Source organism: Piliocolobus tephrosceles, chromosome 14, assembly GCF_002776525.5.
Source record: "Piliocolobus tephrosceles isolate RC106 chromosome 14, ASM277652v3, whole genome shotgun sequence".
Classification (NCBI taxonomy): domain Eukaryota; kingdom Metazoa; phylum Chordata; class Mammalia; order Primates; family Cercopithecidae; genus Piliocolobus; species Piliocolobus tephrosceles.
The window spans coordinates 41,770,717-41,796,170 of record NC_045447.1 but is presented as its reverse complement, the minus strand read 5'-3'; the positions used below and the strand labels follow the sequence as shown (position 1 = coordinate 41,796,170).

General features: G+C 48.0%; 1 protein-coding gene across 1 annotated transcript in view; it reads left to right on the top strand.

Moving 5' to 3' along the window:
- The window catches only part of CCDC180 (coiled-coil domain containing 180), a 68,347-nt gene extending 43,344 nt beyond the window's left edge, over nucleotides 1-25,003 (top strand). The window contains exons 23-37 of the mRNA XM_023203136.2: nucleotides 2,581-2,725; nucleotides 2,904-3,020; nucleotides 5,636-5,734; nucleotides 8,002-8,121; nucleotides 9,756-9,928; nucleotides 10,226-10,478; nucleotides 12,104-12,181; nucleotides 13,713-13,779; nucleotides 14,594-14,735; nucleotides 18,277-18,437; nucleotides 18,999-19,136; nucleotides 19,623-19,734; nucleotides 22,588-22,693; nucleotides 23,493-23,628; nucleotides 24,832-25,003. Coding sequence (XP_023058904.1) covers nucleotides 2,581-2,725; nucleotides 2,904-3,020; nucleotides 5,636-5,734; nucleotides 8,002-8,121; nucleotides 9,756-9,928; nucleotides 10,226-10,478; nucleotides 12,104-12,181 — 985 coding nt within the window. The 3' untranslated portion in view covers nucleotides 13,713-13,779; nucleotides 14,594-14,735; nucleotides 18,277-18,437; ... (3 more) ...; nucleotides 23,493-23,628; nucleotides 24,832-25,003. The remainder of the gene's footprint in view (nucleotides 1-2,580; nucleotides 2,726-2,903; nucleotides 3,021-5,635; nucleotides 5,735-8,001; nucleotides 8,122-9,755; nucleotides 9,929-10,225; nucleotides 10,479-12,103; nucleotides 12,182-13,712; nucleotides 13,780-14,593; nucleotides 14,736-18,276; nucleotides 18,438-18,998; nucleotides 19,137-19,622; nucleotides 19,735-22,587; nucleotides 22,694-23,492; nucleotides 23,629-24,831) is intronic.
- The last annotated feature ends 451 nt before the right edge of the window (nucleotides 25,004-25,454 follow it).

Here is a 25,454-nt window from a genome sequence, read left to right as displayed (position 1 = left end):
GGTAGGAGAATTGCTTGAACCCGGGAGGCGGAGGTTGCTGTGAGCTGAGATCGCACCACTGCACTCCAGCCTGGGAGACAGAGCGGAACTTCATCTGAAAACAACAACAACAACATCAACAACAAACAAACAAACAATAAAACACTAAAGACGATAAACAGATTAATGGGAAAAAGACACACCGATTTATTAACGTGCAAGTGTCACACAAAATTTGAAACTCAAACAAAGGCCAAGTGGTTGAATCTTAAATATCCTCTTCATAGGAGAGTGAGAAATGGGAGATGTAGGAAATTTTAGTAGAAGGGTAAATGATGTTTAGGGGAGATTAATGGACCCAAAGAACAGACAATAGCCTGGGACCAATTCTGTATGGGCTCTGGGTGTGGTGTCAACTCCAGTCTTCCTTCCTACAACTATGCATCAGTTTCTCCTGGTTGATGAGTTATCTGGGGAAGGGATTCACAACAGTTGAGTATCTTCTGGAGGATCCAGCCTTTAGGTAGATAGGTGAACTTTAGAGAAAGCTCTTCCCTGCATTTGCTGCTCCCCAAGTACTCTCAGTTTTAAGTTCAAAGTAGCACATTTTTGGTATCATTTTCTGAGCCCCAACAGTGGGCACCTTCTGTGTCAGTATCTACAAAGCTTGCATTTGTTTTAAATATTAAGATTTTTCTGATTATAAAAATAGAATTTTTAAAGAAAATTTGGAACGTAGCAAAAACTAGAACTATAATTTGACACGTTAATCATCTCTACCTTGCCTATCTCTGCATCCGTCTTGCATATTTTAGCTTCATTCTAGCTAATTTCTTTGTATTTTTTTTCCTGGTCACTGATTCACTCTGTGACTGTGTTGAACCTCCTGCAAATCTGTTCATTGAGTTTTCAATTGTAATTATTATAGCTTCCATTTGTAGATACATACATATATGTGTATATGTGTGTGTGTGTGTGTGTATACATATATATATATATATATAAATATATATTTTTTTTTTTTTTTGTGTTAGAGTCTTGCTCTCTCACCCAGGCTGGAGTACAGTGGCACAGTCCCCGCTCACTGCAACCTCTACCTCCTGGGTTCAAGCGATTGTCCTACCTCAGCATCCCGAGTAGCTGGGACTACAGGCATGTGCCACGATGCCCAGCTAATTTTTGTATTTTTAGTAGAGACAGGGTTTCACCATAGTGGCCAGGCTGGTCTTGAATGCCTGACCTCAAGTGATGCACCCGCCTCTGCCTCCCAAAGTGCTGAGATTACAGGTGTGAGCCACCACTCTCTGCCCATTTATAATTATATTTGATACTTTTTCAAAACTGCCTGCTCCTTGTTCATATTTTGAAGCTCACTTTTTATTCCTTTAAACATCTTAAGCCTAGTTATTTTATAGTCTATATCTGATATTTCTAATATCTGAGGGTTTGGGGGAGGTCAGTTTCTGTTCTCTATTGTTTCACTGTTTTTCATGCATGGTATCTTGTATCTTGATTCCTTATCGATTTTTTAAGCTACGAGTCACTCATTTTCCTTGGGACTTTATCTGTGGCATTCTTTGAGGCCTGGACTGGACATTGCATTCCTTCAGAGAGAATCCTTATTTGTTTCTGCTGGGTAGCCAGGGAGCACTACCTCCCCAGGATCAATTAGAATTCTCTGCTTGAGGTTTTTTGGGTCACTCCAGAGAACATGAACTCATTTTGTAAATGTATGTGAAGTCTAGTTTGTGTGATGAATTTTCAGAGGAGAGAGATCTTTTCTTTCCTCTTTGCACTTGGATCTAGACAGGCGAGAGTCCTGGCATCTGGTGGATTCGTTCCTTCCTCGGTCTTATAATGCAAGGGTTGGCCTCTGGATCCAGCTCTAGGCTATCCCTTCACCTGTGCAGTCATCAAGACTGAAACTCCAAGGCTCTGGTACAAAGTCTTGGCTTCTGGTGCTGCCCACCTCCCAAGCTCCCTTCTAGTGTCACTTCATCTGGAATTTTTTATTTTATTTTATTTTATTGAGGTAGAATCTTACTCTGTCAGCCAGGCTGGAGTGCAGTGGTGCAATCTCGGCTCACTGCAACTTCTCCCTCCTAGGCTCAAGAAATCCTTCCACCTCAGCCTCCCAAGTAGCTGGAATCACAGGCACATGCCACCACACCTGGCTAACTTTTTTACTTTTTGTGGAGACAGGGTCATGCAATGTTGCCCAGACTAATCTTGAACTCCTGGCCTCAAGTGATTTTCCTGCGTCAGTCTCCCAAAATTCTGGCATTACAGACATGAGCCACCACGCCTGGCAAGTTTATGTGAAATTCTTACCTTTACACAGTTCCAAGAAAGCTATTTTTATTTTGAATTTTGTTTCAGTTGGGTCTGTTAGGGTCTCCAACCTGATGAACTGACAAAAATGGAAATTCTGCACCATTTATGAATCCTACTCCTGTCCTTAAGCTATCTGCATTCATTTTCCCACATCTGGAACTCTAACCGGACGCCTAGATTAAAAGTGTGTGTCAGCCACAGTATTTGGGATAGATGAGAACTCTCAGGTCTGATCCGTGGCTTTTATTTCTCTCTGATTATTTTCAGATTGTTTTCAGAGGGAGGCAACTTTTCTTCTAGAGAAATCAATTCACTGTGTCACCGACTGGAGAAGGAAGCTGCCCGGATAGAGTTGGTTGACAGTGTCATCATGCTCAACATGGAGAAGATGGAGAATGAGTACCTGGACCAGGTGGGGCCCCCAGCCAGGCCCCAGGCCAACCGGTTCCACAGTATCCCTTGCTCAACTCCCTCTGAACGGAGGGCTAAGCCCTCCATCCAACCATTCACTGGGCCTGTCCCCCTCCTCTTTCAGAGTCCAAAAGGTCCAGATTAAGACCCTGTCCTTTACCCTTTATCTCTCTGTGCAGGCCAATGATGTCATCAACAAGTTTGAAAACAAATTCCATAACCTGTCTGTGGACCTTATTTTCATAGAGAAAATCCAGCGGTTGCTGACGAATCTGCAAGTGCACATCAAGTGCCAGGTAGGATAGGTTCATTCTTCTTCAAGGATCTTTATCACACACACCTGCACACAAGGCACTGTCCCCAGTGCTGGGAGGCCAGTGTGGTCTCTGTTCTGTGCGTGGGACTTGCTCTCCAGCCAGGAAGACAGAAACAATCTTTTTTTTTTTTTTTTTTTGAGACAGGGTCTTGCTTTGTCACCCAGACTGGAGTGCAGTGGCATGAACACAGTTCACTGTAGCCTCAACTTCCTGAGCTCAAGCAATCCTCCAACCTCAGTCCCACAAGTAGCTGGGACTACAGGCACACGGCACCATGCCCAGCTAATTTTTTCTATTTTTTGTAGAGATGGAGTCTTCCTATGTTGCCCAGGCTGGTCTTGAATTCCTGGGCTCAAGCGATCCTCCTGCCTCAGCCTCCTGAAGTGTTAGGATTACAGACATGAGCCACTGTGCCTGGCCAAAAATGAAATTTTAATAACCACTAACGTTTACTAGTTATTGAGCACCATTCATCCTGCCGAGCAACTTGCTTTGATTAGCTGTCTTAGTCCTCACAAGAACTATAGGAGGCAAGTACTGTTTTTATCCCCATTTTAGAGACTTAGGCAGCACTTTAGTGACTTAGGTAGGAATACAGAGCTCTTAAAGGGTAAAGTCAAAATGTGAACCCAGGTCTGACCGACACCAGAGCTTACGGCCTTAACCACAAACAGGCCATGTGTGCAACAGAAGAAGAAGGTGGCTGCGTGGGGATTGAGGGGCCAGAGAACTTCACCTGGGCTAAGAAAGTGGGGCTTCCAGAGGCTTGAGGGAGAAGTAGGAACCAGCCAGGTAGGCGGTGAGGAGTGAAGCATTCTGGAGAGATGCTGGAGAAAATCCAGCGGGCTGGAGCCCAGGACTACAAGAGTGCGAGGGAGAGAGTAGGGAGCTCTGTGGTTGGAGAGCACCAGTGGGGAGGCAGTGGGGGCCTGGGAAGGGTTCAGGTGGGGCTGCGTGCTCGGGGCTAAACTTGGAGGGTAGGGGTCCTGGCTGCTGACCACAGAAAGGCTGGAGGTGGGTAGGAGTGAGGCAGAAGTGCGAGGCTGAGGGGGAGAGAATCATGGCCTGGGCACAATGTCAACAGGGACGCATTCTGATTCCAGAGCTGAATGGAAGTGGGATGAGAGGGACTTGGGGTACACTGGAAGTGAAGGGCCTGGGTTATCAGCATAGGTCAATGCCCATTCAGGGAACAATGTTTGAGGACCCACTAGGGCTAGGACAAGCGGAGGTGAGGAGGACAGCCTTGTCTTTTGGGAGTGGCAAGTACAGTTCGATAAAAGAAGGGTTTGCTGGCATCTCAGGCTCTGAGATAGGGACTCCAGACCCAGCTTCCTGCCCCTTTCGCCCCAAGAAGCATTTAATTCATCCATCTGTGAAATGGGAATCATAAAAGCAATTCCTAATATTATGGCACCGATAAAGGAGCTGATATGTGCTAAACTCATGACATAGTCCCTGGAGCATAGTGAATCCTTAATAAAGGCAGGCTCTGGTGGAGGTCCCAGATGAACCTCTCAGAACCGGCTTCCAGTCATTCCAGAAGGAGCAGGAGGCAGCTGCAGGCAGCAGAGCCCATGGCTCCAGGGCATGTCACCACACTCTTGTTTGAGGAGCATATTCCTAATGGGCCTCCAGCTGGAGCTGGCACTGATTCTTTTTTCTGAGTTGACATTTGGGGACTGTTCGTGGTGTACAGGGGTTGCATTTCAAAATATCTAACACCTGTGATAAACAGAATACATTTCCATCATGGACAATACTGGGAATATAGAACAAATACAAAACAGAGAGTAAACCATAATTCTGCCACACAGCATAACCCCTGTTTAAGATTTCAATTTATTTTTTAAGCCTTTTTTCTATACATGAAAAGATGAGGATATGCCAAAATTGGCTGCTTGCTATTTATACCAGTTTTATAAGCTGTATAATCTTTAAATATTCTGCAAAGATACTGTTTTGATGGCGTCTCTGTCATGGATGTGTTGACATTTTACTTAAGCATTCCTTTCTGGAGGAACATTTGGTGAATTTCGCTTCTTGTTATGAAAGGTGATGCTGTGAGAAGTGCACTTGCCAGGATGGTCTGACCACATCCTTAGGACGCCTCCTAGAAGCCACAGTCCTGGGTCAGAGCATGACCTTTCTATGGCTCTCTAAGCTTTCCAGGGAGTTTTTCCAGCCTTGGCCCTGCACTGCTGGAGCAGAGCCTGTGCACTTGCCAGGACAATCTGACTGCATCCTTAGGGTGCCTCCTGGAAGCCACAGTCCTGAGTCAGAGCATGACCTTTCTATGGCTCTCGAAGCTTTCCAGGGAGTCTTTACAGTCTTGGCCCTGCACTGCTAAAGTGGAGCCTGCCCTCCCAACTCCCTCACCACACTCTGGGGTGCCAATTTTGCTTGAAGCTTACTTGAGAGAGGAAAAAAACTTTTTAATTTGTATCAATCTAGTGTCTGGCAAAACTGCATATTTCCCCGATTTCATTTTTTTCCATGCTTAATCAGTTTCTCAGATGGTACGTTTCACAGAACATTTCCCAGATCACAATATGTATTCTAGAAACAAAATCTCAGAACCTCTGGTTTTCTAGGTGGCAAAATCCAATTCACAAACAAATGGATTAAATTTCTCTCTACAACAGCTTCAGAACAAGATAAAAACTTGTCAAGAGTCCAGGGGAGAGAAAACCGTAAGTGTTCAATAGATTCTGCGTGTGAATAATAAAGATATATCATGCTAGAATCATAAATGTGAAATAAACGTATATGTGTGTATAGGATTTCTCTAGCACAAGGTGGGATGGGGGGACATCTCTGAGCCTTCCTACTTAACCCCTGTTTCACGGAATGAAGAAAGGAACAGAAGAGAAAGCAGCCACTGTTCTCCACCCCCAACCCCTCCCAGGCAGGCAGTGTCTAGAGTTGGGGGAGGCCTGAGTCTGGCTTCCTCTGACCTCACTCCCTTGGGATGTCACCAGGTGTCGCTTGCTATAAGGAGAACTCAGTCCCAGAAGCATAACAGAAGCGGGGCCCTGCCCCTTGAACAACCACTTTTTGTTTGACTTTCCACTTGCTTTTTTTTTTTTTTTTTTTTTGAGATGAAGTCTCACTCTGTCACCCAGGCTGTAGTGCAGTGGCGCTGTCTCAGCTCACTGCAACCTCTGTCTCCCGGGTTCATGTGATTCTCCTGCCTCAGCATCCCAAGTAACTGGGACTACAGGCACCCGCCACCATGCCTGGCTAATTTTTGTATTTTTAGTAGAGGCAGGGTTTCACCATGTTGGCCACGCTGGTCTCAAAACTCCTGACCGCAATTGATCCGCCCACATCAGCCTCCCAAAGTGCTGGGATTACAGGTGTGAGCCACCGCACCCGGCCTTACTTGCTTCTTTTGATCATAGCACAGAAACTGGTTTTCTCTGTTTAAAGTATGAATTGAAGCAGAGTTTGCGAGGAGTGTAGTTCCAAGCATTTGCCTGGCCCTGATCCTCAGAGCAGGTCTCTGGATGTCTACGTGCTTGTTTTTCTGCCATGAATGCCCGACTCTGTCCCCGAGTCTGCACAGTGGACAGTGCACCCTTCAATGATAGGGGACATTGGGAGTTCTCTTCCTGGATCTACGGGTTCAACTCCAGGCAAATGACTTAAAGTTGCTCAATTCGGTCTCCCCTGGCCTGTCGCCCAGGCCACACCAGGGAACCTTTCCTTAACAGCCCAACCAGGTGCTCCCAGAACCAGACACCCCAGCCTGAAGGTTCTGGAGTGGGAAGCTTTCTCTTCACCATTCTCTTGTCTTTTCTCTACCATTTCAGTGACTCTGAATTGCAGTTGTATTATTAGCACTGAGAGGATATTTTTCTGTCTTTATTGCTTTTTCTTATATAGTATATTGCATGACTCTTGAAAGAAACGTAAACACCCACAAAGCATAGTTTGCAGAATAAATGTCCCTCTCGCTATTCTCATTTTGCACAGAGGCACTCTAAACCCTGTTATGTATATGCATGCACTTGTTTCCACACATCCACTGAGATTACTTGTCCTGCAGTGCAGATGTGCAGAGCAAAGGTGGCTCCTATATTTTGCCTGTGACTTGCCTGATGTCTCTTATGAGCCCCCTAATGGGAAGCAGGGGGAAGATGAGGTTAATCAGCTGTAACTCTTCAACAGGCTCTTTAAGGCAGCTCCACCTCTCCAGAACAGAAACATCCAGTCTCTCACATCCTCACCTCCCAACCCCTGCTCTGTCCTCTCCTGTTAGGGTGTTGGGTGGGTGCCAGGGGCTTGCCCAGCCTGTGGGCTGGGTGTGCGGGCATTCCTGTGTTGACAGAGGAGGCTGTCATGTGGGCATGGGTGTGCGGGCATCCCTGTGTTGACAGAGGAGGCTGGCTGGACAGTCTGCAGAGGGGTGATTAGGGGACAAGAGTGTGCCTTGAATGTGTGGCAAGAGGGAACATCCTCGCAGTCGCATTCCTGCACACCTGTGGGGTGCTGCTCCAAGGGAGTGTTAGACATTGCCATGGAGATGGCCAGATCACTCTCCTACACACCCCTGCATGCCCTTGCCACCTGGGTCAAATGTTTCCTTCTAAACATAGAATGTGAGAGCCAGAGGAGATCCTAGGGAATATTTTGTGTCCCCATCTTACAGATGGGGAGACCAAGCTGAGCAAGTTTAAGTCATTTGCCCAGAGTTGAACCTGTAGATCCAGGAAGAGAACTCCTGATGTCCCCATCAATGAAGGGTGTGCTGTCCTTCACTGTGAAATGAAGGCCGCCTAGCAGAGCCAGCCCAGCCTTCCCCACTCCCCAAGGGCCCTCCCTGCATGTGAGGAGCCTCCATCAAGCCTAGAGGCATCCTCACCAGCCCAGCCCCTGTTCCTGCATTTCCCACAGAATCTGCCCACCCTCCTGCAGTCTGCTTCCTTGGGGCTTTCTTCCTCCCTGTTCTCACTAGGCAGTGACCACAGAAGAACTCCTCGGCTTCGTCCAAACTTGGAAAGAAAAACTGAGCCAGAGGATTCAGTACCTTAACTGCAGCCTGGACAGGGTGTCCGTGACTGAACTGGTCTTTACAGTAAGGAATGGGATGGGGTGGCAGGAAAGGGTGGGTGAGCTGTTGTCTGGGCTCCCAGGAGACCTGCAGGGGGGCCGAAGGGAACGGGACTCCCAGGCCTCCGCAGGACATCAGGCTTCCTGAGATGCCATGGAAAGATCACAAGCTGTGAAGTCAGAGCTGGATTCAAGTCCCCAATGGGCCACTTCCTTGCATTGGTCTCAGAGGAGACCCCTCAGCTCCTGGCACTACCTCCTCTGCTCCATCAGGACCCTCACTCACCCTATCCACAGAATCTCAAGCCAGTCCCACCTCTCAGCCTCTTCCTTCCCTCCTGCACCCAGGGGCAGCCCTGGCTTCTCCCCATGGCACCCCCAACACTTCATCCAGACCCCTGCCTCTTGCCTGCCTGATGACCACATCCTCTCACATCTCCCATGGTCTGTTCCCCGAACATGGCCGGAAGAGGCTGGTCTGACCATGTCACTCCCCTACCCTTGGGGCAAAGTCCAAACCCTTTCACTGGACACACAGCAGCCTCTGTGGCTTGTCCTCCATGCCTCTTCATCCCTCTCACTCTGCCTAAGATGTTACTCCCCACCAAGACTCCTCTCACCCCCTGGTCTGGGTCGGGGTCTCCTAGCCCATAGTACCTCCCACTTCCCCATCAGCCTGCAGACCATGCGGTGGGGTCTCCATTTCGGAGGCTATCTGTCCTGAGACTGCAAGCCTCTATGGGCAGAGCCTGCATCACCCCCACCCCTGCCCACACCTCACATTGGGCTGAGATGCTCAGCCAACTTCCAGGGAAAGGCCCGAGAGCCAATGTCTGCAGAGTAGAGCAATGCTAGGCCCTGCTCTCACCGCCAATCCTTGACCAGCCTTCCTTCCATGGGGAGGCCCTTCCCACCATACAGCCAGCACCAGGCATCCATCTACCTCTGGTGCAGTGTCCAGCAGCATGAGGCTCCAAGGGTCTAGCATGAAGGTATTGAATGACTAGGAGACCTTGAGTGAAGGTCTCCCGGGACCTTCACTCAAGGGACTGACAGGCCATTGCTAAGATGAGACTCAGAATGAAAGAGAGAACAGCCTCGGTGCTCACCGCGGGCACCAATTCCACGCTATCTCTAGGAGCCTGCTCAAGGGGAGTTGGCCACTCACTCTGCCTGGCATTCATTCCCCCATCCATTTGGTCAAAAACATTGACCGGGCATATCTGCAGGTCTAACTTCAATCTCACAGAAGATACTGGAACTTTTCTTTCACAGCACTGGTCCCAGTTTTGGAGAAGCATTTATTGGTATGAGTGCAAGTTAAATGTCTGTCTTTTCTGACTAAACCACAAACTCTGAGACGGGAGGGGTCATATATGGCCTCCTGGCCTCTGTGTTCCTAGAATATGGGCAGAGACTTGTGAAGAGCAGGCACCCAGGAAACATTTCTAAAGGCATGAATAAACGGATGAATGAATTAATGGCTCTGTAAGGGAGATCACTTTACAGAGGAGAAAACAGTGTGGCTCAATGAGGTCAGTCAGTTTGCCTGCAGTCACTCCACTGAGGCAGGGTGGGAGGGAACATGAATTCGGCCTGCTGCCTCGCTGGCATCTGGGCTGGTCCTTACACACTCAGACCCTTCTCTCTGGCCTGCAGAATACCATCCTGAAGGACCTGGAGCAAGAGAGTGACATCCTGACATCTTCAGAAGCCCTTGAGGAGGAGGCCAAGCCAGATGTGGTCACCCCTGAGTCCTTCGCCCAGCTGAGCCGCATGGGGAAGCCCCTGATTGAAGACCCAGCTGTGGATGTGATCAGGAAGATCCTGCAGTGAGTGGCCCCAGGGTGCACCTGAGGCCCTGCCACCCCTGTCCCTGGCCCTGGACCTTCAGGGACCAGCTTTGGGGCCCCACACACTGGGGTTCCCATGTGAGTCCACCCCTGAGAGCCTGTGACCTCAGGCAAAGGGCTTACCCACCCAGAGCCCCAGTTCCTCATCTGAAATGGGGCTCGTGACAGGACTGAGTGACATGGTGCTGAGGACTAACTGGGATGCTGCTCAGAGTCCGGCCTGAGCTGTCCCCATGGTCACCATAGAAGAGCTCACACCCTTTCCTTTGGTTTCAGACTTCCCAACACAAAATGGCCAACCCACCATTGTGACAAAGATCGGTCCCAGACAGGTAGAGGTGCACAGGCCTGTGGGTCTCGGGGCAGCAGTGAGGTGGGGGCTGGTGGTGCTGTGTGGCCCATTCTCACCTCTTGTCCTCTGCTCCTGTCCTGGGTCCTCATCACCCAAAGGCTTCAAGCGACATCGGTGCCGGCCAGAAAACTCTGGGAAGAAGGCCGTGCCCAGCACCAGTGGCACCTCTGCAAGCAGGTAGGACACAGGGCAGCCAGAATCGCCCCTTCCCAGTTCATCCCCCCACACAAAGGCAGGACACGACCTGTGGCTTTCCCAGGCTTTTCCTCGGAAGGCACCACAGTGCTCACAGCTCTGGGACTCCACAGGGTGCAGTGAGGGGTGAGCTCTGATGCTGGCTTTAGTCAGGCGCCATCCTTGGTTTGCTGGTTGTCCATGGTGCTGATAGATCTCAGCCCTGCCACCTTCCACACATGGTCATGGTTAGAAAGACAGGGCAGATGGCTTTCCTGGAGGGACATCACAGAGCAGAAAGAGTTCTGGTCCTTGGCACCCTGTTCACCAAGTCTCAGTGGGGTCCTTAGACTCAAAGTTTACCCCACATGCAGATTTTATGGAAGGTGCATATCAGAAGCCCCATGGCTGAGTAGACTTGCTAGCTCTTTGTGTCAACCTGGTTGACATGGGTTCATTCCTGGTTTTGAGAAGGTAAGGGGAATCCCTGCTTTGCCTTTCCCTCCAGAAGGTCTTTTTGAGCATGCGTGCTGTGTGCAATGAGGAAAGAAACAAAGACCAGCCATATGAGAAGAGCAAAGGCTATTGACTCAGAGCTGACCGCAGCAGGGAGTCAGCCACCATCCAGGGCGTTTCAGCAGAGCTCCCAGGGCAGGCAGAGGAGTGGGAAGCATTACCCTCCTCTCTAGCTGTGTGCTGGTTAGGGGATGCTGGCATGGGGAAGCTGGAGGCTGCCCACTGAAAGCAGGGCATCCCATGTGATTGGTTAGGGGACATGTTTGGCTTTCTCTGGTTGACCCAAAGTTGGAAATGAGGACAAAAATTAGGGAAGCTGTCATTTATTAATTAAGTCCTGGCCATTTGGGGCCTACTGTTATTGGTGATATTGTAGCTTCCTGGACCGTCCCCAGGGATGACAATCTCACTTCCTGCAAATCTGATTTAGAGCAGGCTGACTTCCTGGGTGGTTTCTTGTAGCTAAGGCGGGGTGGCCTCCTGGTTAGGTTGCTGCACATCATGGGACACAGCTCTGTTTTTTATATGATCCGGCCATGACCTGTTTCCATATTCAGTCTCTCAGAGGTTACAAAACAAAGTCCATGTCACTAGGGCTGCCAGACAAAAGAGAGGGTGCCCATCTACACTGGAATTTCAGATCAACACCACCTAATTTTTTTAGCATAAGTATGTCCCAAATGCTGCATGTGATACACTAATACTGAAAATTACTCTGTTTATATGAAATTCAAATTTAAATGGGCGTACTGTATTGTTATGGCTAAATCTGGCAACCCTACCTGTGACTCAATGTTTTTTTCTTTGGGTCCTCATCACAGGAAAGCAAGAATGCAAATTTCTGGGCCTGAGCACCTCCGCCCCTCGCCCTCTCACAGCAGCTTTGGTTGGGTTTCAGCAGTTAAGGTGGTTAAGGTTTCAACCCATGGTAAGGTAGACTCACAGCTGTTAAGAAGGGACACGTCTCAAAGGGCTGGGACCTAGAAATGGGAGTCCGGTTGCCCACGGGCAGGCCCCATGCTTCCAGAAACCCAGGCAGGGATCCTGCAGGCTCAGACCTGCCTTGCATCTGTCCACAGCCTCCAGACCACCCACCCACCTTTGTCCCACAGCCTCACACGGCACCCCAAGCCCAACAAAATGGAGAGAAAGTACCAGGTGCTTGGGGACAAGCCTCCTCCTCCTGCTGAGTGAGTAACAACACCTTTCCTTTTGACTGCATTTAACCTGTTTGGGGTTGGGAGGGGCAGCAAATGTGACTCAGCTGAGGGGGAAAATCAGAAAGGGGAACGTCAGGTCCAAGCAGAGGAGGGGTGAGGGGGGATAGCAAAGGTCAAGGTCAGTTTGTCTCAGCCCATTTCACCTGAATTTGTTGAGAAACATTTTCATCAACATCTCACATTTTCCAAGCTAACAAGCATTCCCTGGTGATAGGGCAGCAGACCCCGTTCGAGGTCTGAGCTTTTTTTTTGTACTTTTTTTCAGCACTTTCCCCCATTTCTCTTTTCCTTTATTGTAACTCCAGTGATTAAAACAAAAGCAGTTAAACTTAGTATAGCTTCATTGCAAGCAAATAAGCAAAATTCCAAGTTCAGAAAACGAAAAGCCTTCGAAGAAAGTCAAGTTCCACAAAGGAGCTCCCTCTCCCCCTGTATTAGAGATCCCCCCGGACAGTGGCCCCCTCTCATCAGCCCTTTCACCCTGGGACCCTCATCTCTGGGGTCATGAACTTTGCAGAGGATGGCTGTGACATCAGGCAGCCCAGGTGTGGCCTCCAGCTGGCAGGTAGACAGTTCCCTCGTCCCACACCCAAGGACGCTCCTGCACCATGAATACTTTGGCTCTCTAACTTTTATAGCTCGATGCAGGAGGATGTTTGGTCCTGCATGAAGTCCTGTTCATTTGATTACTATTTATGAGTAATCATTCTTTCAGCTAATCGAGGCACTACCCGGTGCAGGCACTGCAATGGGGCCGGGGATTCCATGGTGAACAAGTAGAGACAGGTCCATGTCCTGTGTCAAAAGATAAACTGAGGCACATTAAAATATCGGTGAGTTTATTTGAACAGTCAGTAATTCATGAATTGGGCAGTGCCAGACCCCAAGTGATTCAGGGAACACCAGGGGAAACCTTTTATAAGGTGTTCAGAGAAGGAAGGCCAAGAAAATATTTGCTTGGTTAAAGTGAGAAGTTCCTAGTTGGCTATTTCTGACTGGTTAAGCTTACATTTCATTTTCCTAGACAATGACCATTCATTCTGAGTTGGGTTTGTTTTCTAGCGAGAAACTCCAGGCACTGGAACCGTTTCAGCCTGATGGCCTCCCGTTTATGATCTTAAACACCTGGTGGCCTTCACAGTCTGCTGGGAGAGATGGAGGTTAATCAGCCAGTCACATAAATCAATCCCAAATCCACCTGATTAGCATGTGTCATAAGGCTGAGGGGGCATTAATCCAAGATCATTAAAACCAGGTGGTCAGAAATTGCTGCTGAGCTGGGGTCTGAGGAAGGGCAGGAACAAATGCAACCAAGAATAGAAGAAAGTTAGCTGCTGTTATGGAGTGGAATCAGAGTGTGCAGAGGTCCTGGGGCAAGAGTGAGTAATTTCAAGGAGTGTCATGGCTAAAACAGAGCACTTGGAAAGTTCTGCTCGTTTGGTTCTGTCCATGTTGGTGTGTCTAGACCAGGCCCCTCAGGTATGTCTCGTGTGTGTTGCAGGGATTTTAAGGGGATCATCTTGACCCTCCTCTGGGAAAGCAATGAGAACCTGCTGACGGTTGCAGAGGTGAGGACCACCACCCATGGCCTGTGCCTGCCCTGGAAGCCACCCCTACCTTCTGCAGTCTGCTGATCATGGCCACTTGGGGGGAAATGAGGAAGAGAGGATTCCATCCCCGCCATGACCACAGCTCCCCAGCTTCTGTCACCTCCCTATGAGTTTTTTTTCTTCTAGAAACCAAACCTCATTCATTCATCTAATTGATCAAACATTTCTTAAGACACCAACTGCATGTCAGGTACTGTGTGTGTCAAGAGGAACAAGCCCACCCTCTGTCCCCAAGGCACCCAGGCCCAGTGGGAAGCTGACAGATGTGGCAGGGACACAGAAGGAGGTGGGGCAGTGGGAGCAGGCACCAGACAAGCTGCCCAGTGCCCTGTTCCCGCACACCCTGCACCGTGGTGTGGGTGAGTTCTCCTTTCTGCCTCCCACGGGTCTGTCTGCCTCCTTCAGGGCAGGGTCCCTGGCTCACGCATCTTTGTGGCCTGCAGCCTATACCCAGCTTGGCACTTCCTTGTAAGCTCCCAACCTGGTCACCAATTTGAGATTCCATTGATTTGGGTCTTGAAGAATAAATAGGATTCTCGCCAGTCACTCAGGAAATAACAAGGGCTGGCCATGGCCCCACTCACTCCAGGTGGGCCCAGGGAGGCAACACGTGCGGACAGGGAAGAAGGAGTGTCTGCCTGTGTCACCTCCACAGGGGAAGCCATGAGCAAGGGCTAGGGAGTGTGGAGGTGAGGGCAGGCTGGTGGATCCCAGGAGCAAGAGCCAGAGTCCCATGGGGTCCTCACACACACATGGTCACCCTCTCTGGCAGGAGTTCTACCGTAAAGAAAAACGCCCGGTCACCAGGCCTGACTGCATGTATGACACCTTTGACCAGTGTGCCGAGAACATCAGCAAAAAGATCCTGGAGTACCAGAGCCAGGCAAATAAGTACCACAACTCCTGCCTCATAGGTGAGTATAGGCAGCAGGTAGGCATGGAGAGCCGGGTAGGGCGCGAAGCCAGTGATGGAGCTCAGCCTTGGCCTTGTGGCCTGGATCTAGGGGAGGCAGAGGAGCTTCCCTGTGAAAAGCTGACCTCTTAAAATTAGGTAAAAACAATAACCAGATTTTACTGGGGAAATGCGACCACGCAAGAAAAAAGTTGACTTTTCTTGAGAAATATGGTGATTTGTACCTCTAAAAATATTTTGTTTCTTCTACAGATATTTTTGACAGCTTTATTGAGATACTTGCATACCATAAAATTTACCCGCGTAGTATACTCAATGTGGTTTTTAGTTTATTTACACTTATGCAGTCACTGCTACCATCAATTTTAGAAACCCCATCCCCCAGCCCCTCCCCAGCCTAAAGCAACCACTAATCTACTTTCTGTCTCTATAGACTTCCTTACTCTTTGCTTTTACGAGAATAGAATTGTATAGTATGTAGTCTTTGGGACTGGCTTATCTCATTTTGCATAATATTTCAAGGTTTATGCATGTTGTAGATGGTGCCAGTACTTCATTCTTTTTAATCTATGAATAATATTCCATTGTATGAATCTGTCACACTTTGCTGTGGTCTACTGTGCTGTTTCAGAGGCCCTCTGGGTAGAAGGAGGAGAGTTCAGGGGATAGCCAGACCTGGGCCAGGACACAGCACTGCCACTTCCCAGCTGTATTACCTTGGCCAAATGATCTCACCTCTTGAGCCTCAGTTTTCTTTTCTTTTTTTTTTTTTTTTTTTTTTTTTTTGTGGCAGAGTCTCACTCTGTTGCCCAGGTTGGAGTGCAGTGGCGTGATCTGCAATCTCGGCTCACTGCAACCTCCGTCTCCTGGGTTCAAGAGACTCTCCTGCCCCAGCCTTCTGAGTAGCTGGGACTACGGGCACATGCCACCATACCTGGCCAATTTTTGTATTTTTTTTTTTTTTTTTTTTTGAGACTGAGTCTCGCTCTGTCGCCCGGGCTGGAATGCAGTGGCCGGATCTCAGCTCACTGCAAGCTCCGCCTCCCGGGTTTACGCCATTCTCCTGCCTCAGCCTCCCGAGTAGCTGGGACTACAGGCGCCCGCCACCTCATCCGGCTAGTTTTTTGTACTTTTTAGTAGAGACGGGGTTTCACCGTGTTAGCCAGGATGGTCTTGAACTCCTGACCTCGTGATCCGCCCATCTCGGCCTCCCAAAATGCTGGGATTACAGGCTTGAGCCACCGCGCCTGGCCTTGTATTTTTAGTAAAGACAGGGTTTCACCACATTGACCAGGCTGATCTCGAACTCCTGACCTCCGATGGTCTGCCTGCCTTGGCCTCCCAAAGTGCTGGGATTATAGACATGAGCCACTGCGCCCAGCCAAAGCCTCAGTTTTCTTGTCTGTGGACTGCAGATATTAATAACATCCACCACAGAAGGCCTTCTTGAGGATTAAGTCCCTCACACAGACTTGGCATGTACAGGGAATTAAGCAGTGATAGTGTTCATAGCTGTGGTTGTTGAATGACTGGAATTAAAACTGCAGGCATTGTTGTGTTTCTCTAGCTCAGAATTTCCCCCATGTGAACTGTGGGGGATCCCATCCTACATGATTGTCCTCAAAACAAGGGTTCCGTGGTCAAATGGGCTTGGAAAATGCTGCAGACTGCATCCCTCTCTGGTAAACTCACAACTAGTGAAGACTTCTATTTCCTGCAGCTTGGTAGGCTAATGGGGGATCCATTCTCCCACTAAAAACATGTAAAATGCTACGTAAGATATTTTTGTAATAAAATCTTTTAAATGCATTAGAAAGCTATCTGTAAAGTGAGAAATACACAAAAGCCAAAAATTAAGTGAAAATAGAAATTCTGAGTGATAAATTAAGTAGTAACCCTGGTTATTGCCCTAGGGGCATTTGCTGACTCCCCAGTGAACTTGAGCCTCTATTTGCATGGCCTCCAGGGTATTGGGAACAAGAGACAAATCCACAGACCTCCAAAGTGGGAAGTCTAAAAGGAGCAAGCCACCTAAAGCTGGAACCCAACAGGCCTTCCAGAGTAAGGCAAATGAGATGGAAACCAAGCTCCTCCCTCTCTCCCTCCAGCAATGAGAAGGAAACTGTTTTATCAAAAACCATGGTACTGGGTGAAGAAAAAAAAAACTCCAAAGAGAAATCCAGAACTATATGCCAGTCCCTGTGTGGTTTCTAAATTTATGTTTAGATAATTCACACTTATCTAAACATGAATTCAATTTCGCTTTTGTGGCTCATCCAAAAGACCTCAGGCTAATAACTGAGCTTAAAATGATCTTGAGTTGGTGGTGTTCAGAAGCTTGTTTGTTGGAGATATAACAAATTCTCTCTAGGAAAACTTACCTTCAGTTCAGGCCTCAAAGGATTCCCACAAATAAAATGCCCAGAATAAGAGCTCACAGTAATAAACAAAGAGCAACAAAATTCCCATAAACACAAGGAAACAGTGTTTATGTTTCCCAGGCAGGAGGAGACCAGCAAAGACTTCAGATATTATAAGTATTGGACACAGAACATAAAATAATACACTTCTAGTCAAATAAAAGGGGAATTAGAAACATGAATAAGAAGCAAGAGACTATGAAAGTGACCAATGAGCTATAAAAGAGAATAAAATAGAAGTTTTATGAAGGAAAAATTAAGAGTTGAAATTTTAAAACTATGCATGACTTTACTACCAGGTTACATATAGCTGAAAGTAGAGTTGATGAACTGGAAGACAAATCCAAAGAAAATAACCAGAATATAACACAGAAAGATAAAGAGATGAAAATATGGGAGAGAGGTAAAGAGACATGAATGAAAGAGCAGGTCTAACATACAGCCATTTGGAGATACAGAGAAAGAAGAAGACCTAGAATCAAGGCAATAGTCGAAATAATGGATGAGAACTTGCCAAAAATGCCAAGAGACACAATGCATTTTAAATGAGATGAGAAGTCTGCAGAGTATATAGGAGAAGCCCTTTGAATTTATTTAAGCCTTTATTTTATTTTATTTTATTTTATTTTATTTTATTTTATTTTATTTTATTTTATTTTATTTTATTTTAAAGAGAGGGTCTCACTCTGTGGCCCAGGCTACAGTGTGGTGCAATTATAGTTCACCATAGCCTCAAACTCCTGGGCTCAAGCCATCCTCCCACTTTAGCCTCCTGAGTAGCTGGCATGTACCATCATGCCTGGCTAATGTTTACATTTTTTTTTTAGAGACAGGGTTTTGCTATGTTGCCCAAGCTGGTCTTAAACTCCTGGCCTCTAGCAATCCTCCCACCTCAGCCTCCCAAAGTGCTGGGATTACAGGTGTAAGCCACTGCAACTAGCTAAGCCTGTATTTTCTATACTGGTTTGACCTCAGGACCCCTTTTGATGGAATAGCTGTTACCACATTAGAGACCAATATTTTGTCTTTGGGAAGCTGCTTTGGGCCTCGTTGTAGAGATCACCTCTGCAACTTGATTCTAATCTGTTCCCTCCCTTGGCCTCTTACCCGCAATTCTGGCAGAATTACGTATCCAGATGAGGAGATTTGAGGAGCTGCTGCCCCAAGTGTGTTGGCTGGTGATGGAGAATTTCAAGGAGCACCACTGGAAAAAGTTTTGCACCTCCGTAAAGGAGATCCGAGGACAGTTTGAGAGACAGCAGAAGCAGCTGGAGAAAAGAAAGGTGGGGGCCTTAGGATGAGCCCTTCCACTCCAGGACCAGGGGAACTGGGAGTTCAGAAATGGTGGCAGGTTGTGGGAAGGGCCAAGTCCAAGGGAAGAAGGTGAGCTGGGCTTGGGATTTTTGGATGGGGTCTGAGGGACAGGAGCCATTGGCAAAATAAGAACTGAACCAACAGCTTCTACATAGAAGGTGTTCAGTAAACTCCTTGTTGGCTATATTGGGTGGGTGTGCTGGGTTCCATGGGGCTGTACTCATTGAGATAACAATAATTGTCCACACTGGTCTTTGGAGCTGTGGAACATGGGTACTGCTGATTTCACTGGACTAAAGCTCTGATTGTGCTGGACAGATGCTCAGCCTTTTCTCTTCCAAATCCCCTGAGTCGGCTCCAGCCATGCCCCCCTCTTAACCCCTCTGCCACTCTTCTGCCCACCCATCACCCCCACACACCCGGGTCAGAGGACACATGAGTCTGGCCATAATCATAATTGACAGAAGACATAGGTCAGTGACTTTTGGTGGGTTAACATCACCGCTGAATTCTGGATTGTTTGATTAAAGGACAAAAATGCCCAGAAGCTCCATCTAAATCTTGGACACCCCATACATTTCCAAGAAATGGAGTCTCTACACTTAAGTGAAGACAAAAGGCAGGAAGAGCTGGACAGCATGATTAGGATGAACAAGGAGAAGCTGGAGGTCAGTGATACTATTGATTCCCCAGTCCAGGCACGCTCCAAACATAGCCCAATGGACAGCCACTGACAGCACCAGGTGCAGCCCTTTGTTGATATCTTGGCCAAAGCAGGCATGATCGTGGTTAGGTTTTGTAGGTAAAAATGGCCATTACTGGCATTTTAACTTGTATCCTTTTTGACTTCTAAATTAATTAATTATAAAATTACTAATGATAACTTTTATTTTGTGACCCATGTCTAGTTTTATTTCCTCTTCTGTGAATTGTCTGTGTCCCTTGTCCATTTCTGAATCATTTCTTATGTTTAAACCAGATCACGTCTTGGGAGAGGCCTCCTGGCTGAGGTCCAGATGCTGGTTACTTGGACACAGTGGCTATAATGGCTTGGGTCTCCAGAACTCCCTGCACAGTTCACCCATCCCCTCTTCAGCTGGCCTTGGAGGGATGATTCTCTCCCAGCAGCACTGTTCTCACCATGTTTTTTCCAGGAATGTACCAGAAGGAATGGCCAGGTTTTCATAACCAACTTGGCCGCCTTCACCGAGAAGTTCCTACTGCAGTTGGATGAGGTGGTCACCATTGACGACGTCCAGGTTGCAAGTAAGAGGCACCACCAGCCTTGTGTCCTGGCCCCGGGGGCTAGTGAGGGCTAGGTTGGGCAGGGGTCTGCTTTCCCCAACTCTATCAGAGTGAAAACAGGTGATCCATTGAGGGAACTGATTAATTTTTGTTTTCCTTAAAAACAATTTTTTGATTAAAAAGCAAACGCCAGATGGCCCAATGTTTATATATAAAAAATGAAACCCTATTGAGTAAACATTTCCATACTCTTGGGGTTAGGAACAACTTTTCTAAGTATGACAGGAGAGCTAGAAGCCATAGAGGGAATGGCTGGCTCTTTGTAGCCAAAACAAAAACAGAAACATGTCAATAGATGGAAAGACAAACCACAAACTGGAAAAGTATTCCTCACAACTTATAGATCAGAGAAAGGGCTAATCTCCCTATGGTACGAAGAACTCTCACAGGTCAAATTTTTAAAGAGACAAAGGACAAACCCATGCTCTTCAAAAGAGAAGCAGTTCATATGGCTAGTCACTGTAAAAGATGCTCAACTTCACTGATGATGAAAAATGAAAATCTAAGTATTATTTAGATATCATTTCTCACCAATAGCCTGGCAAAGTTTTTACATTTGGTAACAACGTAAAAGAATGTCAAGAAACAGAGACTCCACAGAGGCTCTTGGTAGAGCATACATGGATACCGCTGTCTTAGAAAACAATTTGTCAGTTCCTGTCAAAATTCTGAGTGTTTAGACATTTGGCCTAGCATGTCTAATTCTAGGTATTTATCTGAAAGAAATACTTGGATACTTTTTCAAAGGTATATGTTCAAAAATATTCACAGCACTGTTTGAAATGGCAAAGAATTGGAAGCAACACTAACATCGATATACAGAAAATTCAATGGGCCAGGCACAGTGGCCCACACCTGCAGTCCCAGCACTTGAGAGGCTGAGGCAGGTGGATCCCTTGAGCCCAGGAGTTTGAGACAAGCCAGGGCAACATGGCAAAACCCCATCTCTACTAAAAATTTAAAGATTAGCTTGGTGTGGTGGTGTGCACGTGTAGTTCCAGCTCCAGCTCCTGGAGGTGGAGGGCGATTGGGAGGGTGCTGAGGTGGGAAGATTGCTTAAGTCTGGGAAGTCGAGGCTGCCATGAACCTTAATCACACCACTGCACTCCAGCCTGGTGACAGAGCAAGACCCTGACTCAAAAAAAAAAAGAAGAAAAAAAAGAAAATTGGATGCATAAATGAGGATGCCAGATGTGCGGGTAAATACCATGCAGCTGTTAAACTAGGTCTGCATGTGCTGACACGGAAAGACATGAAGGAGGGCTGTTGTGTGACAAACAAATGGACAAACAGAACATGTCTATGATCCCATATTTTAAAGCACATGCATGATATCAACATGCATACTCACATCTGTTTAAATGAATCTGTGTGAGAGACAGAGACAGATACTGGTACCAAACTGCTGATGATCACCTCTACTGGGTGGGATTGAGAGAGATCCCTAAAACCTTTTTATTTTTTCATCACGAAGTGATGTTTACATTTTTAATAATGTACATATTACTTTTATAGCTATAAGACTAAAATCATACATTAAGTGTTATCCATTTATCACTGATCTATAAAGTAATTAAAATATATCATTTTTATTTGTAAAGGTTTTTATTACAAAAACAATAAACGTTCATTCCAGTAAAACAAGAAAATCAGTATGAACCAACAAGCAAGTGAAGAACACAGTCCTTTCGCCCTGAAAGCAGCGCCCTTTGCACTTGCTGTTCATCCTGCCAGAACTTTCCCTTTGGGCACAGGCCTGTGTGTCAGGGTGGCTGGGGAAGATTACAGGGCTTGGACACTTTTGTGACCTGATTTCCCTACAGGTGAACCTTGACCAGGCTGGCCAGTCAACACTTTTCTTCAGCATTTTCGGTTGTTGTACACCATAATTTAATAAGCACTGTAACTTACTAATTAGTCCCTTTGCTATTGAACTTTGAAGCATTTCCAGTTTCCCACTCCTGTAATTATGCTGAAGAGAATCTCTGCATCCATACATCTCTAGGGCAACAGACTCCTAGAAGTGCGGTGTCTGGATCAAAGTGTGTACACATTTTTGAAGTGTTGGTCACTTTTCTATATCAGAAGTCTCTGTCAAGGGTGAGCCTCGTTTGGGAAATCAGGGCCTTGCAGAGATGCTGGGGTCGAGACCCCAGGGAGAACAGGCAGGTGAGCTGGTAGTGGAGCCAATCACAGTCCCTTGCAAGGAACCCCTGAGCCAGGAAGACTCCCTGCACCAGGCCCTAGGAGGCCTCTGCCTGCTCTGTAACTCAGCTTCTGAGCCAGGCCACCGGGCCTTGCCATTCATGGCAGAGGAGTGTACAGGTTGCCTGCTGGTTCTCTGCACACAGAGCCCCCTACCCTCTCACCGCCTGATCTAGAAAGAACATCAGAGCATCACAGATTGGCTTATTGAGCTAGATAGTCAAGGGACAACCTTGAACGTGTTTGTTCCAGGGGAGGTTCTTAGTTTGGAACCCGTATGAGCTAGCCTAAGCCAAAGAAGGCTCTATGAAGCATATTCTGGGACTCATGGAAACTGCAGGAAGGTCAGAGCATCAAGCTCGGGTTTGGAGCTGGGAACAGCACCCACACCACTGCTCAGATTCCTCCAGCCATGACCCCCTGCCCCTGCCGCCACCCCGAGCTGTGTGGCTGGTGCATTCAGCTTCTCCATGGAGAGGACTCAGCCTGCCATAACTCCAGTGGGGAGGAGGGGTGTCAGTCCTCCCACCTCTAAGTGTAATGCCAGGAAATCCCTCGATCTCAGGCTGTCGGTGTGGCTGCAATCACTATCCTGTCTCTTGCCTCTAGGGATGGAGCCCCCCAAACAGAAAATATCAATGCTCATACGAAGGAAACTCGCTGGGCTCTCCCTGAAGGAAGAGATTGAGAAACCCCTGATTGAACGTGGAAGCAGGTGAGAGCCAACAGCAGCAAGGACTACTGTAAATGGCTGTATCTGCCGGGGGTGGTGCAGTGTAATGGTTAGGGGCTTGGGCTCTGAAGTCAGACAGACCTGGGAAAGGCATTGTGTTCTGAGCCTTAGGTTTCCTCATCTATGAAATGGGCATGGCCACCTACCTTGATATTATCAAGAGAAAGTTAAATGAGGTAGTATATGAGGTGCCCCAGCACATATGAACAGCTCGACAGCTATTAGTTCACATGATAAGGACCCACCAAAGGGTCCCACGATGAAAGGGAGGCCTGGCTCAGTGGGAGACATATTCTCGGGTCACTGCTGGCATTGTGAGCCCCTCCAGCTGTCATGAGTGAAGAGAGTTGGCAATGTGCCTGTCCCCTGTGCCCAAGAGTGTGACTCTGCAAGAAGCAGCAGAGCAGGGATATGCCCAGCTATGTTCTCAGAAGTGGTCTTTAGAGCATCATAGGAAAAGCATACCAGGCACTGGTGGCCACCACCTGGCTGGCAGATCAGTGAGTAAACTGAGGCTCAGAAAGGGGAAGCAACTTGAGCTGTGGCCCTCCCCTTCCCCACCAGAACCCCAGACCATGCACAGCGATGAGACCAGTGTGGGCGAATATGAAACAGCTTGAACAAGTGCAGCATTCACACTCAGTATGTTTTTTATTTTCATTAAGATATTTAAAGCCATGATAATTTTCTCAAAGAAATGCTAAGCTTTTCCAACAGGGATGGTAGGTGGATTATGAAAGATGAAGACAAGTCTGTGAGATTTTCACACAATTGTTTGTAGGAAGTGGCCAGGAATCAAACCCACCGAAGTCACCATTCAAAACAAGATTCTTCTCCGGCCAACATCATCGATATCCACCACCAAAACCACCCTGGGCCACCTGGCAGCCGTGGAAGCCCGAGATGCTGTGTACCTGGTGAGATGGGGTGGAGTGGGTGTGTCCCGGGGAGCACAGCTCAGGTTGGCTGCCTTGGGAAGGGGGAGCTTCCCATTACCCGGCACCCCAACATTTGGTTGGTGCAGCAGGCAACACATGTCAGTGCACCCCAGAGCTGCAGGTCTCAACACTCAGGACGGTCACTGTTCACAGGCACAAGGACACCGCCGCTGTGGGTCATCTCCCATCCCAGTGCAAGTGTGGGTCTGAGGCATGATCCCAATGCCGCGGGAGCCCAGCTGAGGGACATCCCGCCCAGACTGGGGGTGAAGAAAGGCTTTCCAAAGGCACAGTGGGGTCACAGCTAGGGAACGTTGTCACCAGGCACGGAAGCAATGGTGGCAGTCAGCTCGGAGGGGGCACAGCAGCAGGAGCAGTCACAGCTCCTGAGAACTCACTGGGAGGTGCTTACTGGGGAGCTGCTTCTCTTGACATGAGGCATCTCACTGAATCCTCCTAACACCTCCACAAGGGAGGTAAAATTATTATCCTCATTTCACTGATGAGGACACTGAGGCTTAAAGAAACTTGTCCCCTCTATGCCACTACAGAGTGGCAGAGCCAGGATTTGATCCCAGTGCCTGTCAGACCCCCTGGGGACAGCCTGATGAGGAGGCTACACCCAGATGCCACCTGAGGGACCTCTTGGCTCTGAAGATCTGTGGACCTTTGGTCCTGATGCCCAGAGAGAAACCTTGTCCTGCCCAGAGACCAGCTGGCCCCCTTATTGGGAAGTACCCAGGGTCAGCCCTCCCCAAGCTTCCCTCCAAGCCCCAGGCAGAGGGTACAGCTCGGCCTGCTGAGTTCAGTGAAGGCAGGAGGCCTGGGAGGTTCAGCCTACCCAAAAACCGGGAGCCCTGAGCTCCCGAGAGGCCACAGTGTGGGACAGAGCTCAGGAAGAAGCACTGAGCCCAGAGTCAGATAGACACAGGTTCTAGTCCTTGATCAGCCTCCTTCTAGCTAGGTGACCCCAGACCAGGCTCTGAGCCTCAGTTTCCCTGTCTTGTAAAATGGGGGAAACAACTAGGCCTACCTGGTTTCTACCTGAGAAGTGACTTGGGGAACTCTTGCCAGTGCCTGGAATGGGTTAAAAGCCACCTGCCAGCAAGTTACAGCATTGCCCTACGGGAGAGGGTCCAATGTCTCTCCTCACGTGAACCCCTCCTGCTACCTTCCTTCTAGAAATATTTAGCATCATTTGAGGAGGAGCTGAAGAGGATCCAGGATGACTGCACATCTCAGATGAAGGAGGCTCAGCGCTGGAAGGACAGCTGGAAGCAGTCCCTGCACACCATCCAGGGCCTGTATGTGTGACCCTCCACCCCACCATGAATAAATGCTTTCTTATGCAGACTCCTTCCCTGTCCATCTACCTGCCTACCTACTTTCCATTCATCCCTCCCTCCCTTCATCCCTCCACCCCTGCTCTGTGCCGGACACCGTAGCTTTACCAGCAAATAGGACATAGCATGGTCCCTGCCCACGTGGAGCCCACTTCCCACGAGGAAGGCATGAAGGGGGAGGTCCACGTGGTTAGCAGGGAGGGTAAGTACCAGGAATCAGTCACTTAAAATAGACTCCAGAACTTCAAAGGACATCACCTCCAAATAGCATGCTGGGCAGGGCACACCATCTTGAAAAATGAAATAATTAAAGGTCATGGGGAAACATTATTTTAATTTAACAGATTAAACAAGTATGGGTTATAACCGCAACTCTGCACTGGTTCCTAGGCCCAACAAAGAACTAATCCAATGTTGATTGGTATTTGTGCCACAATTTGCCTGAGCAAATTGCAATATTTT